Source organism: Microcaecilia unicolor, chromosome 6, assembly GCF_901765095.1.
Source record: "Microcaecilia unicolor chromosome 6, aMicUni1.1, whole genome shotgun sequence".
In the NCBI taxonomy this organism is placed as follows: domain Eukaryota; kingdom Metazoa; phylum Chordata; class Amphibia; order Gymnophiona; family Siphonopidae; genus Microcaecilia; species Microcaecilia unicolor.
In genome coordinates this window covers 90553670-90570790 of record NC_044036.1, presented here as the reverse complement: position 1 = coordinate 90570790, position 17121 = coordinate 90553670, and the positions used below count along the sequence as shown (strand labels likewise).

The 17121-nt window shown below is 42.8% G+C and overlaps 1 protein-coding gene across 3 annotated transcripts in view; it reads right to left on the bottom strand.

The window, feature by feature from the left end:
- Window positions 1-17121, bottom strand: part of RALGPS2 (Ral GEF with PH domain and SH3 binding motif 2) — a 677704-nt gene that overhangs the window by 243168 nt on the left and 417415 nt on the right. For all 3 annotated transcript variants that reach the window (XM_030206437.1, XM_030206439.1, XM_030206438.1), the window contains 2 exons: window positions 15459-15549; window positions 1116-1183 (listed from right to left, as the gene is read on the bottom strand). In XM_030206437.1, coding sequence (XP_030062297.1) covers window positions 1116-1183; window positions 15459-15549 — 159 coding nt within the window. The remainder of the gene's footprint in view (window positions 1-1115; window positions 1184-15458; window positions 15550-17121) is intronic.

Below are 17121 nucleotides of genomic sequence, written 5' to 3'. Positions count from 1 at the left end.
CAAAATGTCAAAGCCTGAAAACAAAGGTGGCAAGGTAAAGAGGAAGTAGCACAAAGTGAAGTTGAATGAGGCTATAGTGGAGTAAGGGGCTTGGAGAGAATATAAAAAGACTAAGTGAGGGCATTTAAGAGGAATGGAGAAGAGTATATGTACAAATGAAGCAACTGGCATTTGGATGGAGGGTGAGAATGGCTCCACCCTCCGACTCCTGCATCCCTCTTCTTCCCATTCCCAACCCCTCAGCTGCTATCCCTTTGCCCTTCTTCTGTGAAATCCATTTTTTAACCTCCTTTCTTTGAGCTCTCTTCTCCTTTCAACCCTTCTGTTTGTTCTTTATGCCTCTCCTTCCTTCTCTGCAGTAAGCACTAAAACCCCTTCTCACTCCAAGAAAAGAACAAAGTAGGTGCAGGGAGAGGGAGAGAAAAGATAAAGGGTGAGAAAGAGAGATGGGTAGAGAGTGATGAGAAGGGATGGACTTGAGGGTGGGGAGGAAAGGGCAGGGCAAGAATGGAGGCTGGCTGTTTGGTGCCCCCTCCAACCTAAAATAAATCCACTGCCCCACCACGAATATGCTGAAATGCTTGCACGAAAATGAAAAAATGAGGCATACACAAAAATACTCAAAGTAGCTGCTAAAATGAAAGAAAGATAAAGGAAATGTAAGAGAGGGCGTCCAAAGCAAAGCCAAATGGGACAGATAAGCTAAAAAGCACAAGGAGCCTTCAAAAATAGGGGGCGTCAAATCGGTGCATTATTCAACAGACCTGACACGGTCCATGTTTTGGCGAACCCGCCTGCGTCAGTGGTCTTGTGCAGAGACAATCTTCAATTAAGTGTCAGTCAATCAGTGAATAGATACAACCTTGCTTAGAGCAACAAAGACGCCTACGAATGGTGCGGAGCAAACAAGAAAACAGTGGAAGTGCTGCCGTACAGTCTGAGTTTCCTTCGAATGACAAAACACAGCTGTGGCGATACTGAAAGAGCACTCTCAGACTTATCAGCATGTACACAGTTACATGTTTTTAGAATTAATTTTTCTACTTTATTTCAACAGGAAAGTAGTCTATAAATCAGCATAATTTCTTATACACTTTTACAAGTTAAGCATTTACCTTCTAACTCTTCCTTGGAGACAGCAGAGCGTGGCGTGCTGGTCCCTGGTTCAATTTTTAATGAAAGCCTACAATTAAGGTAACAAAAAAAAAAAGAAGAAGAATATGCTAGTTGGAAATGTTTATATTTAGAAGCTTTAAAGAAACTATTACTTGGCTTGTGCTTCATGCAAGTGTTTAAAAAATACTACATAATAGAAAGATGCGGTATTTTGATCTATCCTTATTGCATTCTCAATCACACATGTACAAACTTAACTGCTCAAACGTTAGTGTGTCCTAATGAGCAAATGGGCAACTGATACACAAAAATACTTGCATACATAAGTTACATGCAAAGGTTTAGGCACCCCAGTCAAATTGTTTCAAAGTGAATAGAAGCGGACACAGCTTTGCATTCTACAAACTTAGATTGTAAGCTCTTTTGAGCAGGGACTGTCTCTTTGTGTCAGGTGTTCAGCGCTGCGTGCGTCTGGTAGCGCTATACAAATAATAATAATAATTAAAAACACATATCTCTCTCCAAATATTAATTCATAAGTACTATTTGATTATTTTAACAGATTATAAATAAAAAGCAAATATAGGTGCAAAACTTTGGACACCCTTCCAGTTGAGTTGTTACTACTTTTTTTTTTAAGTTGTTATAACAAGGCCAAAACGTTTACTGACTAATTTGTCCTTCACTTAGCCAGGTGAAGACAAGCCCTCTGTTGAACAAATACTCTAACCTACCTCTCAGTCAGTGACTGCTGTTCTGTCTACTTCCATTAACTTCGGGTTCCTCTAGGTAGCTAACCGAGCATTCGAAAGTGAAAATAATTAATTCTTACAAAGCAGAGAAAAACTTAAAAACAAAAATCTCTAAATGCTTCCAGATAGCTATTTCAACTGTCAGAAAATACTGTTAAAAATGGAAGTCACATTAAACTGTTGAAGTCAAGGCAAGAACTGGAAAATCAAGGAGAAGAAACGATGTCACTGAACAATATGGTGGCACAGAAGGTGAGCATTGCCCAGCATCCCTTATGTAAAACAAGAAAAATCCTGTTGGAATGGGCAGAAACAGTGCTGCTGTGTAGTAAGAGGTTGTAAAGCGTATCAAGATTATATAGATTGTTGTGGAGTAGTGACCAGATGATTTCAAACTGTTTACCTTCTCAGAAATTGAGGTGGCACAACGTCAGGCTGGCAATATAGTGGGATCGGAGTTGGATAATGCAGCGGCAGTGGGAATGAAGGGCAGAGGGAGGAATCCACATGGAAGACATGAACAACTCCTTGGGAGAAGAGAAATGGGAAAATGGATAGTTGAGATCAAAAGAGGGATTCAGACTATTAAAAATGACATACATTACTGATTGGAGCAGATGAAAGCTGACATAAGTAAACCTGGACATGAGGTGGAAAAATCTGAGGCAAAGATGGAGAAACAGAGAGGATATAATAACACTCTAGACCCAAATTAAGTGAGCTGGGAAAAATGAATGAAGACATACTTTCCACATAAGAATCTGAAAAACAGATCCAGATGGAATAGTTTGAGGTTGTGAGGAATACCAATATTGTCAGAGGATGGTAGCTATGAGGATCTAGTGTAGGAAATATGTACTGAAACTATGAATGCTGTGAATGTCTAGGATAAACCAGCCAAAATAAAAAATAGTGTGTGCGCTCCAAGCTTTGGGACCATAAGTGAATAATAAGCCAAGAGATCATATGCTTGCATGAATTTGTAGAAAAAGAGGAGATTCTATGGTCAGCATGCTTCATTTCTTTGAAGGCGTGAATCAACATGTGGATAAAGGTGAGCCAGTTGATGTAGTATATCAAGATTTTCAGAAATCTTTTGACAAAGTTCCTCATGAAAGACTCCAGAGAAAATTAAAGAGTCATGAGATAGGAGGCAATGTTCTGTTGTGGATTAGGAATTGGTTAACTGGCCATTTCTCTCAATGGAGGAGGGTAAATAGTGGAGTGCCGCAGGGATCTATACTGGGACCTCTGTTACTTAGCATATTTATAAATGATCTGGAAATCGGAATTACAAGTGAGGTGCTTAAATCTGAAGATGACACAAAATTACTCAAGGTTGTTAAAAAAAATTGTAGAAAGACCTTAGGAAATTGGAAGGCTGGGCATACAAATGGCAGATGAGATTTAATGTGGACAAAAGCAAAATGATGTACATTGGGAAGAATAATCCGAATCATAGTTACCGGATGCTAGGGTCCACCTTAGGGGTCAGCACCTAAGAAAAAATTTAGGTATAGTTGTAGACAACATGCTGACATCTTCTGCTCAGTGTGTGGCGGCGGTGGCTAAAAAAAGTAAACAGGATGCTAGGAATTATTAGGAAAGGGATGGTAAATACAACCAAGAATACTATAATGCCTCTGTATCACTCCATGATGCGACCTCACCTTGAATATTGCATTCAGTTCTGATCGTCGTATCTCAAAAAAGATATAGTGGAATTAGAAAATGTTCAAAGAAGAGCTACCAAAATGATAAAGGGGATGGAACTCTTCTCATATGCGGAAAGGCTAAAGAGGTTAGGGCTCTTCAGTTTGGTAAAGAGACAGCTGAGGGGAGATATGATTGAGGTCTACAGAATCCTGAGTGGTGTAGAATGAAAAGAAGTGAATCAATTCTTTACTCTTTCAAAAAGTACAAAGACTAGGGGACAATCAATGAAGTTATATGGAAATACTTTAAAACAAATAAGAGGAAATATTTTTTCACTCAACAAGTTAAGCTCTGGGCTTAAAAAAAGGTTTGGACAAGTTCCTGGAGTAAAGGTTCATAGTCTGCTATTGAGATAGACATGGGGAAGCCACTGTTTGCCCTAGGATTGGTAGCATGGAATGTTGTTACTATTTGAGTTTCTGTCAGGTATTGTGACCTGGTTGGCCACTGTTGGAAACAGGCTACTGGGCTAGATGGACCACTGGTCTGACGTAATATGGCTGTTCTTTGTTTTTATAGATTACATCAAATGGCAAGAGAAACCAACTAAGTTATTTGTCAATGTCTCATCAGTCATCCTGTAGTGCAGGAAGGAGATTATGAGGCTATTATGAGCCAAGAATATAAAAACAGACAGCTATTTTAAATTTTATATGTCGCATGCTCTAAAATTCTCAGCGGCTTACAACAAAACAAACAAATAAAAAAATAATTAAAACAATGAATAGAATAAATTATTAAAGTAATATCAAACATCTTGCTATTCATTACGACAAAGCTGACTGCCTAGAAAGTGCCCTTAGGCATGTCATCTGATATCAGCATACAAAAAATTGTCATGACATTCTCTTACAATCAAATGACTATTTGAACAAGTTTAATATTTTCTTGAAGGAATCATAATTCATTGTAGATCTTAAATTAGCAGGCAGCGAGTTCCAAAGTTTTGGTCCAGCAATACAAAGTGAAAAGATGGCAAATTTAAAAGTTCTTTCTTAGCAGATTGTAGAGTTCTAAATGGATAATAAATGTGCAGGTTGGTAGCAGTAGCTATTGGTGTATTGTTGTTAAAGATTTTGAAAATAATCAAGATCACCTTATACTTGAGTCTCCATTCTACTGGAAGCCTATACAGATTGAAAAATAAAAACCACCAGCAGAGTTGCATTCTGTGCACGTTGTAATGCTTTTAAAACTACTCAAGAGAGTTTAAAAACTTTTTAAAACTTGCTTTTCATAGGTCTCCCACTTAGCCATCTCTCTCCTCTTCAATCTGTTCAAAATTCTTAAGTACGATTTATATTCCCGCCAGTGCCGCTCATATTAGCCCTCTCTTCAAGTCACTTCACTGGCTCCCTATCCGTTTCCGCATACAGTTCAAACTCCTCTTACTGACTTACAAGTGCATTCACTCTGCTGCTCCTCAGTACCTCTCCACTCTCATCTCTCCCTACACTCCTCCCAGGGAACTCCGTTCACTGGGTAAATGTCTCTTATCTGCACCCTTCTCCTCCACTGTTAACTCCAGACTCTGTTCCTTTTATTTTGCTGAACCATATGCATGGAACAGACTTCCTGAGCCTGTACATCTTCAAATCTAGGCTAAAAGCCCACCTTTTGATGTTGCTTTAACTCCTAACCCTTACTCACTTGTTCAGTACCCATATTTGATCATTCCCACTTTAGTAATTCCCTTATCTCTTATTTGTCCTGTTTGTCTATCCTAATTAGATTGTAAGCTCTGTTGAGCAGGGACTGTCTCTTCATGTTCAGGTGTATAGCGCTGCGTACGTATAGTCTAGCAGCGCTATAGAAATGATAAATAGTAGTAGTAGTAAGAGAGAAGATCCAGGAATAGGGCATTACAATAATCAGTGTGAAACAAGGACTCAACAGCCATTTTGACAGTGGAGATGGCAGAGGAAAGAGTCACTGGTGATCACCCCTACCATGGTTAGGCCACTATAACATCAGGGTTCAACGTAGGCCCATGGGGTAGGGGGTGGATCCAGGAGGGAAGCACTGTCTGGTTCAGGATCAGTTTATTTGAAATACCACAAATATGAAAAGAATCTAAGCAGTTTACAAATTGAGTTACAAGAGGGTTACATGGAAAGGAAAAATTTATAATTAAAAAAAATAAGAGTAGGTAAAGGGGGGGGCAATACATAAAGGATTTTTTAAACAGCTTTCTCCATATTTTGTAGAACTCCAAGCAGTGAAAGTTATGCAGTGGAGCAAAATCTAAATTTGTGAAATGTAAGGAAGAAACAGTAGGATTTTAATTAATCTTAAACTTAATGAAATAAACTTCAATTCTCCAATAGAGAGTGAGGGAGTTCCAAAGATCTGGGCCTATCACATTGAAACATGAACTTCTGATAGTGTCTAGATAAATCTGATGAAAGGAACCATTAGGAGGTGTGGTTGTGAAGAATGGAGTGTAAGGAACCATTAGAAGGTGTGGCTGTAAAGAGTGGAGTGTGCTTGAGGATGAATAATGGACCAAGAGGCTGGCCAGAAAGGAGGCTAGACCTGAATCTGATGACAGTAATGTTAAATTTAAAAGGGATCCTATAGGCTACTGGGTGACATGGTCAAATTTCTTACTGCCGTAGAGAAGTTTTACTGCGGTATTTTGTGTTAACTGTAGTCTATAAATCTGATAGGCAGGCCAGCCAATGAGAAGACAGTTACAGTAATCAAGTTTGGATAATACCAACGAATGCAAGAGAAGTTTGAATAATACCAGCAAGTGCAAGAGAATGCGGAGAGAACAAGGTGCAAGGTGGGGAGCAAATGGAGCAGGCAGGTGGGAATAGGTGTGCATGTATGGTGAAACATTTTCAAAAGCACTGGTAAAGTAATAGAAGAGAGTCCCCATGCAGGCCCCATTGGATGAAGTCACCCATGTGAGAGAATTCCTATTTTGCTTTCCTCAGAGAATATCTGCTACAGGTAAGTAGCTTTTTCGTGAAAACTATTTGTTTTGTCTGTCACAAGTTATAGATCAGAGTTCATCCTCACAGTTCAGTATAAATGATAAAATGATCATCTCCATTGTGATCATTCTTATTCAAGGAAGTGTCTTGTCCTAAAAATCTGTTTAGTCTAGACCATGGCACTGATATCATACAGCAGTATATGAAGTCTTCCTATTCAGAATACCATTTGTTCCAAAATTGTAAACACAGCAAGCAATTTTCAAAACTTAAGATGCTGGTGTTTACAGCTAGCTTGCAGAGTGAGCACAACACAAATCAGATCCTATAAAATGTTCTAAATGCGCGTCTGAAGTTATGACAAACTAAAATTATATTAAAGTAAGGCCAATACACAATCCTTCCATTGCAAAAGACTATGCACAAACTTGTGCAAAAACACACTCAGAATCTTACCATATTATAGCAGCACTTACTTTCAGGACTCAGAGTTATCTGTGAAAAGGCCACACTGTAAATATACCACCTAGTGAGAAAGCAGAACAAATGGGACTGCTATATGCTAGCAGAATACCACACCCTAATTACACACATAAAATAGGCAGACCCACGACAAATATGAAACAAGGGACCACAGGCCAGTAACAGAGAAAGGAAGATGAAAAAAAAACTGAACTAGAAATCTCAAGTAGTCAGAACCTGCATACACAGCAATACCAGAGAAATAGGAATGAAAATGCAAGATATCAATGATGCATGTTTCCAAAAGATAATATACTCCAATTAATAAATTCTAAAGAAAATACTTTTTCCCCACCTTTGTTGTCTGAACATTTTATTTTTACATTCACTTTAGCCCCAGGCTCTGCTCTGTTTTCTTTTTCCTGTCTTTCCAGAGTATCCTGTCCATTTGACATTTTTTTCTCTCCATGTCCACCACCCATCTTCTCTCTGCATCCCTATTCATCCTATCCAGCATTTCACTTATGTGTCCATGTCCCATACCCTCCCTCCTATGTTCAGAATGTGCCATCTCAGTGTCCCTGTCCTTCCCCTATATTCAGCATCTCCCCTTGGAGTCCTTATCTTGCCTTGTCCAGAATCACTCTTCTGTATCCCTATCCCTCCCTCCCTCCCCTTGCTATCAGCATCACTCTTGTGTGTCCCTATCTTTCCCATGTCCAACATTGCTCCTCTGTGTCCCTGTCCCTAGGTTCTCTCCATGCTCACCATCTCTTCTCTGTTCCCCATCCCTCCCCATATCCAGATTTTCCCCTCTCTCTTTCCTTCCTCCTGCATTCTCCTCCCCTATCCCTGATCCACTCTCTCGTTCTTCTTGCCCTGCTCCCTCCCATATAAAATATCTCTCCCCTCCATTCCCTTACCCCTACCTGGTCCTCTAAACTTGACTTCAATTGCTGGCAGTGATCAAGATAGGCTGCCTCTAGTTAGCCTCAAGACTCTTCCTCTGCCATGTCTTGCTCATGCAAAAAACAAGTTGATCAAAGGAGGCGGAATGCTGTGAAACTGGGATTACCTTAATCAGTGGGAATTGGATTAGAGACTCAAGTGTTTGCATTGTTAAATAATTTCTGGTTTTAAAAGAGAAAAAATGAAATCAGTTGTATTATTTCCACTAATATTGGACAATAAGTATTGTTTCCAACGAAATAAATTGACTATACACCGTTTTGGGTTTGAAGAAGCCAACCAGACGATCAATGTGGAATAATGATTCAGATAATAAATAAATGGGGATAATCAGGTTTAATACCACGTTTTCTTTGTTTACTGTTGCTTAATTGATCTCCTTGTCTTGTTTCACTCTCCCTATTTTGTGGTCTAAGGAAGAGTTTATAATTACCTGACTGAAATAATTCTTGTATTATTTTGTCTGTATTTCTGGCAAGTTATTTTAGTGCTTGTAAAATTAAATTCTTATAAATAAAATTAAAAAAAAAAAAAGGAGGCGGAATGCAGCAGAGGAAAGGCCCTGGGGCCAGCTGGAGGCAGCCTGTCAATCACTGCCACTAGCAGTTAGAAACTGAATTAATGTTGTTTTCAGCACCAACCCAAAATACAGATTCTGGCTGAAAATGTCTTTGCGTTTTCAACAGAAACTGAACCTCTCCTCCCCCCTCCGATCCCTCTCCCATGCCCCCACCCCTTCCTGCTTGACCAGCCGTGGTAGGCCCTCACTGGGCCTACCTTATTGAAGCCCTGGTGGTCTAGAGGCCCCTTCAGGGAAAGGAACAAACCCTACTCATTCCTGCCCCATGCAGCTGCTCCCATGAAGTGGCCCTGGAAGTCTAGTCACCTCTTCGAGGGCACAAACGGACCCCACTCATTCCTGCCCTGTGCACTACTCCAACCCAAATGGCTGCTGCGACTGCCGCGGGAGGTCCCAGCAGCCATTTTCCTTTTGGAACCAGCATGGGCTGAGGACTCATTTACTGTAGCTTATTCCTGTCCCAAAACTCACTCCAGCTGATATTCAAAGCAAGTTAACTGGCTAGGAACAGCTGCCGACCTGTTAACTCACTTGTATGCGGCTATCCAATCATCTTCAGTGGCACTTGACCAGTTAGAGCCAAAGTGGAAGTCGGCTACATTGGAAATGTTTCAGAGTGGAGTCTGGTTAGCTCCCAATATCAGAGCTAACGGCCATGTTCAGCATATAAATAAGCTGTTCTATCTTTATATGCTAGCCCATGATCAGTTAAGTCTGAATAGTGACTTAACCGGGCATGTGCTAGCCGGCTTTTAAGAAACCGGAAATTCAATGCCAAAGTCTGCACAGGGCCTGGCACTGATTTTCTGGTTTTAGTACAGATGACGGACAAAAACAAACATTGTCCACTGTTGGCTGAATATCAGCCAGACTAAATCCATGATTTTTAGCACAGGATTAAGCTACATTAAATGAATCTTGCCTTAATGACAAGATTAATTGCATAGCTCAAAACTGACAAAAAACATTGGACTGAGTTTTGGAAAAGCCCTCTCCAACCGGACTAATAACTTTCTGAAGCTCAATAAACAACATTCAAAAATAGTCTGGTTTGGGGATTATGAACTATGTAAAGGAAGAGATAGCCTTGTCTATGGGAGACACACTTGAAACTGAAAACAAATCCAAGATTTTATGTACGATATGGGATTCCAAACATGTTTGAGGTGCAAATTAATGACTTGGTTAAGAAACCTTTTTTTAGGTTACACCAGCTTTGTATTATACATTCTTCCTTAAGTCCCAAAAGCTTTAGAGTCATAGCACATACCCTATTATTACCCTAATTAGATTATTGCAACACTCTTTAAAGTGGAATTTCAGATAAATTACGATACAAATTACAATTGTTTCAAAACCCATCTGCTAGATTGAGCAATGCACTAAATTTAAAATAACAATAAACGTTTCTACTAATCATCAAAATTCCCGCTTTTTTTCCAATTTTAAAACTAAGAGTCCTACTAGGAAGAATATTCATCAAAAGTTAGGGACTTCCGGTGAGCATGCATATGGAGCAAACGTGCCTAAGGGAGCATTATCCTGCTCAGTCTGTCAGTGAGGCCGGTGTTTACGCCTGCTAGATAAGTGGCCTGGAGAAACATTAAGTGACGGTATACCCAGAGCCACATCTGGACGGCTTCCTGACACAGACAGCGAGATCCAGTGCCCCCCCTGCTTGTTGGTGTAATACATCGCAACCTAATTGTCTGTTTGAATTAGGATAATTTGATTGGACAACCGATCTATGAAAGCCTGCAGAGCGTTCCATATCGCTTGGAGCTCCAGGAGATTGATCTGAAGATTTGTTTCTTGGAGGAACCAAGCTCCTTGGGTGTGAAGCCCATCTACATGAGCTCCCTGCCCCAGGAGAGAAGCATCTGTCGTCAGCACTTTTTGCAGCTGAGGAATTTGGAATGGTAGTCCCAAAATCAGATTGGACCAAATTGTCCACCATTGAAGAGAGCGCACAAGCTCCGGGGATACTCGGATGACATCCTCCACACTTCCTGTGGCTTGATACCACTGAGAAGCCAGGGTCCATTGAGCAGATCTCATGTGAAGACTTGCCATGGGTGTAACATATACTGTGGAAGCCATGTGGTCCAATAATCTCAACATCTGCCGAGTTGTGATCTGCTGCGACGCCCGAACCTTGGATGCAAGGGAGAGAAGGCTGTCTGCACGCGCCTCTGGGAGGGAAGCTCGGGCATTCTTCGTATGGTTCCTATAAACTCCAATTTTTGAACCGGATGGAGATGGGACTTGGGGTAGTTTATTACGGACCCTAGTAGTTCCAGCACCTGAATAGTCATCAACATTGACTCCCGAGCACCATCCTCTGAGGCACTCTTCAACAGCCAATCGTCGAGATAAGGGAACACATGCACTCCCAGCTTGCACAGCGAAGCTACGGCTACTGCTAGACATTTTGTAAAAAACCTGGGAGCTGACGTGAAGCCAAAGGACAATACGTGGTACTGGAAATGAAGTGCTCCTAGCCGATATCGAAGATACTTCCTATGAGCTGTAAGTTTCGAGATAAATGTATGTATCGTTTAAGCCAAGAGAGCATAGAGAATCGTTTTCCTGAATCATGGGAAGAAGGGTGCCTAGGGAAACCATCCTGAACTTTTTCCTCTGACTAGGAATTTGTTCAGCGCCCTCGGGTCTATGATGGGACGCATCCCCCCTCGCCGTCTTTTCTGCACAAGGAAGTACCTGGAATAGAATCCCTGCCCTTCTTTCCCTGATGGAACGGGTTCGACTGCTTGGGCCTTTAGAAGGAGAAGAGTTCCTCTGCAAGTACCTGCTTGTGCTGAGAGCTTAATGAATGAGCTCTCAGTGGGCAATTTGGAGGTTTGGAAAGCAAATTGGGGGTGTATCCTAACCGGACTATTTGACGAACCCATCAGTCGGAGGCTATGAGAGGCCACCTATGATGAAAAATTTTTAACTCCCCCCCCCCCCCCCCGACCAGGATGTTGTCCGAACTTTGATAGTGGCTATGCTCTGCTGGAGCCAGTCAAAAGCTTGTCCCTTGCTTTTGCTGGGGAGCGAAAGGTGCCTTGGGCGCACGTTGTTGATAAGAACAAGCACGCTGCGGATGGGGCTGAGCCTGAGCATGCTGGCGAGCCGCAGGAGCATACTTACACCTAGAGGAGGAATAGGGAATACTCCGCAACACACCAAAATATCTCCTGGATGAAGAGGTAGCTGCAGAAGATGTCCAGCGGGAGAAGACATAGCCTCAGTGTACTTTTTGATCTGGTCGGCGACCTCGTCAACCTTCTCCCCAAAAAGGTTATCTCCCTGGCAAGGGGCATCCGCCATTCTCTGCTGGACCAAATGATCCAGGTCAGAAACACGCAGCCATGAGAGTCTGTGCATCACTATACCTTGGACAGAGATTCTGGATACCACGCCAAAAGTGTCATAAGTGCCCCTGGCCAAGAACTTGAGACACGCCTTCTGCTGCTTGACCAACTGGTGAAAAGGTTTGGCCTGCTCCGGAGGGAGCACATTGACCAAGTCGAACAGCTACCTCACTGAGTTTCACGCTCGTGAAGAGCTTGTAAGATTGAATATGGGTGATGAGCATAGAGGCCTAATACATCTTTCTCCCAAAAGAGCCCAGGGTTCTAGCTTCTCTGCCTGGGGGAGCTGAGGAATAGTCCCTAGTACTCCTGGTTTTTTTTTTGAGAGTGGCATCCACCACCATGGAGCTGTGGGGTAACTGGAACCTCACCAACCCAGGTTCCCTGTGGATCCGATATTGGGTATCAATCTTTGTGGGGACCACAGGGACAGACAGAGGGGATGCCCAGTTCCGTACGTGGACTGCATTGAGTACCTCACGGAGAGGAGCCATCACTCTCTCTTTAGGTGGAGAGGTGTAGTCCAGGACCTCGAGCACCATGGCCCTGGGCTCATCCTCCACTTCTATGGAGAATGGAATGGCCTGCGCCATTTCCCGTACAAAAGAGGTGAAAGAGACTCTCAGGTGGAGACAGTCTCCTCTCAGGTGGAGGGGAAGGCTCAGGAGGGATCCCATAGGACTCATCAGAGGAGAGTACCTGGGATCCTCTTCTGATGCCCATGAGCACTCTTCAGTGTCAGATAGCACTTCCCTCAGGGATGTCCGAGACTGGGCCCGCCTCGATGTGGAGGACCCATGTCCTTGAGAATGGTGTCAAGGAGTCAGCTCCCACCTCGACTCCATCGAAGCTTCCTCCACCGACGTCGAAGGAGAACCAGCCTGGGTGGCAATTGACACTGGTGCTGCAGGCTGCACAGATAGCTGAGGGCCAGGTGGGGCCGCAGCGGAAGACATGGCAGGTGCAGGCACCCCCGATGCCAATGCACCTTACTGTATCAATCTCTCCAAGAGCTCTGGGAGAAAGGCCCAGATACGCTTGAGAGTTGCCATTAGTAAAGGCTGAGGGACCGGTGTAGGGTCAGGCTGCCAAATCACCTGGGGTGCGGGACCAGGATCTCAGCAGCTGGGAGAATGACGCATCGGTGTCAACGCTTCTTGGGTGCCGAGTCCCTCGGTGTCCCAGAGCTCCTGGCACCTTGCGTCAAAGGAGATCGGTGCTGGTGCTTCTTGGCCTTTGCCCGATGCACTTCATCCAAACTCCTCGGTGCCAACAAGGACGACATTGAATCCTCATCTTACCTCAGTGTTGGGTCCGACGATGGCCAGTTCCAGGGGGCTTGCATAGCAGGAGGCCACAAGGCAGGTGGAGACCCACTCGATGCCTCACTGCTCCCAGTGTCTCAGGGTCTCGCAGCAGCCATCCCTACCTGGACTCCCAATGATGATGCTTCCTTCGACGTCAACGCCAACATCACAGACCTCGATGCCAAAGAACCGGACCGAGCTCTAAAAAGTTTTTCTCATTGAGCTTCTCTGGAAATTTGTGTCCTTTTCTTCATATGAAGGCAAAGGACACAATTTGACAGGCTATGGTTGGGCCCAAGGCACTAAATACACCAAGAATGTGTATCAGTACCCGAGATGGTCCGGTTGCACCAGGAAGCCACTGGGAGTCTTCAATGACATGGAAGAGAAAATGGCTCTGGCAAAATCAAAAGTCGCAACTGTGCCTGAAAAAAATGGGAAAAAGGCACAAAAAAAAGGAGAGACCTGTCTGAGCAGGCCTAAATGGAGGCCCATGACGAAAAATAAAGAAAACTTAGTGGCCAAAAACTAAGAAGGCAGAAGGTTTTTTTCTTTCTTTTTTTATAATGAAAAAAGAAAGAAAAAACAAGAAAAAAAGCGCTGAAAATGCGGTAAGGCTCTTCCCAGGAGTGTGAGTTGCAATGTAGAGTGCAGCTGCTTCCTCTCGCAGAAAGAAAGAAACTGAAGTTGGTATTCTATAATTTGCATGCTCAAATTTCAGAGCATGCAACGTCAAAGGGGGTGTGGACTTGGGAGAGGCATGGACAAGTCAGGGGCATGCACAACTGCCATTATACAATTCACGGTTAGTATACATCATCCTGGCACCTAACTTAAGACAATCTAGAAAGAATTATCCCCTAAATCTAGATATCTTTTCAAGATAAAGTCATAAGTTCAATTTTGTTCCTAATGGAGTGAGCATTGGCTAATAAAATAGGTAAAACATCAGTCTGAAGTGAGATAAGACTCACGATTTCAGATGTAAACACAATCTAGGGCAATTCTTCACTACAAGGTATGACAGGAATCCTATTCTCCAATGCCAATTAAACTTATAAGTAAGATCCACCCAAAAGAGCATATTAAGGAGCTCATATAGTAACATAGTAGATGTATGACCATCTAGTCTGCCCAACAAGATAAACTCATTACAAATGGTACGTGATACTTTATTTGTATACCTGATCTTGATTTGTCCTTGCCATTTTCAGGCATAGACCATAGAAATTTGCCTGGCACTGTCCTTGTTCTAAAATTTCTGAAGTTGTCATCGAAGCCTCTGAAAAGCTCCACTTCAGCCCATCCACGCCTATTCAGCCATGGTCAGGGCACAGACCACAGAAGTTTGCCCAGTACTGGCTTTGTTTCCCCAATTACCGATGTTGCTACCTAATCTCCGCTAATCTTCCTTGGATCCATTCCTTTTAGACAGCATTCCTCTGCGTTTATCCCATGCATTTTTGTATTCCGTTACTGTTTGTATCTCCACCACCTCCCACGGGAGGGCATTCCCGGTAGGGCATTTCAGCTCCTTAGTCTTGCTTCTTTGTCAACATGACTAAGTTACCACACTCACTTCTAGCATGCAACCCCTTCAGCATTGCTTTCCGCCTTTAGTCTTGATAACACAGATGTCACTGGAAGGAGGTGCAGACGGTTGCAGCATCCAGCGTTGCTCCAGAGGCTACCCTGTGATGAAAAGCCTCAGTCCAATATAGATTGTACAATGGGAGGCAAGATGGTAAAAGCAGCAAACACTGAAACTTCACTGATAACTCTGCTGGTGTATGGTAGTCTATTTTTACCCTCTGGAATTCTTTTAAGATTTTCTGCTGTTCTGCAAAGTGTGTAATAATACCCTAGCCCTCTCATCCCATATAAGGGCTAATAATAAGAGGGATTTAACATTTTACTAGGCCGAACTCATGTGAGATTAAGCAGAATGTCAGACCTAATACATAGTAGCATAATATAGTTAAATTATTAGTTAATAACATTACAATGCATCATACGTTATGATTCCATTGAAACAAAGTTACATTAAGGCAACCGCAAAGGAAGTAAAAATGAGTTGAACAAGGAACAACTTACTATCACAGTTCTTAGATATCCATTGAAAAAAAAAAAAGACACTTTTTCATGATCACTTTCAGTCAGGGATGTTGATCTCAATTAACACTACTATAGGGTCTAATTCCCCAATTAAGATAGCAGATGGAAGGTCTTCTGCTTACTTATAATTGTCATCTTCTACAAATTTCTGCAGCTCTTCTATGTATTGCATCGAATTCAGGTATTTTTGAACATGAGGTAATAGAGGAATATCTAAAACAGGAAGAGATATATGTTAATATAATATTTTTACTCACACAGTAATTACACATGAATATATTTACAGTGTTGAATGACAAAGTATTAATATAATTACAGTATTTCTTTAAAGATGTAGAACAAAATGGATTTAGAATATTTTATGGCAAGTTTTTTGAGCACAGGAAGGCAATGAAACCCACAGTGTTGTTGCCTTCCTTTGATCTGAAAAAAAATTGCCATATCATACTTTTGCCCCATTAGCCCTTTAGTGGGCATACTAACATAAAAGTATAAATATTTTCATGTCAGGGGTTTATTACAATACTGATGCTTAGGTGTGTGCATTTTTTGCTTTGCTTTATTTGGATTTAGCGCGCATCCTTTGAGTAATAGCTCAAGATGAGTTACATTTACAGGCTTATTTTCGAAAGAGAAGGATGCCCACCTTTCGACACAAATCCCAAGATGGGCGTCCTTCTCACAGGGTCCCCCAAATCGGTATATTAGAAAGCCGATTTTGGGCATCCCCAACTGCTTTCCGTCGCGGGGACAACCAAAGTTCCCGGGGGCGAGTCGGAGGCATAGCGAAGGCGGGACTTGGGCGTGCCTAACACATGGGCGTCCTCGACCCATAATGGAAAAAAAAGGATGTCCCTGACAAACACTTGGATGACTTTACCTGGTCCTTTTTTTCTTATGACTAAGCCACAAAAAGGTGCTCGAACTGACCAGATGACCACCGGAGGGAATCGGGGATGACCTCCCCTTACTCCCTCAGTGGCCACTAGCCCCCTCACATGCTCAAAAAATGTTTAAAAATATTTTTTTGCCAGCCTCTATTCCAGCCTCAAATATCATACCCAGCTCCATGACAGCAGTATGCAGGTCCCTGGAGCAGTTTTAGTGGGTGCAGTGCACTTCAAGCAGGCAGACCCAGGCTCATCCCCCACCTACCTGTTACACTTGTGGTGGTAAATGTGAGCCCTTCAAAACCCACCACAAACCCACTGTACCCACATCTAGGTGCCCCCCTTCACCCGTAAGGGCTATGGTAGTGGTGTACAGTTGTGGGGAGTGAGTTTGGGGGGCTCAGCACACAAGGGAGCTATGTACCTGGGAGCTTTTTCTGAAGTACACTGCAGTGCCCCCTAGGGTGCCCGGTTGGTGTCCTGGCATGTCAGGGGGACCAGTGCACTACGAATGCTGGCTCCTCCCATGACCAAAGGACTTGCATTTGGTCGTTTCTGAGATGGGCATCCTTAGTTTCCATTATTGCCGAAAATCAGAAACAACCAAGTCTAAGGACGACCATCTCTAGGGATGACCTAAATGTTAAGTTCTGGGCGTCCCCAACTGTATTATTGAAATGAAACATGGACACCCATCTTGTTTCGATAATACGGGTTTCGCCGCCCCTTCACCGGTACGTCCTGCGAGGACGTCCTCAGGAAAACTTGGGCGCCCCTTTCGATTATGCCCCTCTTAGGGTCTCTTTTACCAAGCTATACTAGCAGCTCTCGGAGTGGTAATGCCGAGAAAGTCCATTCACTTTGAAAGGGATCCACTAGAGCAGCTTGATAAAAG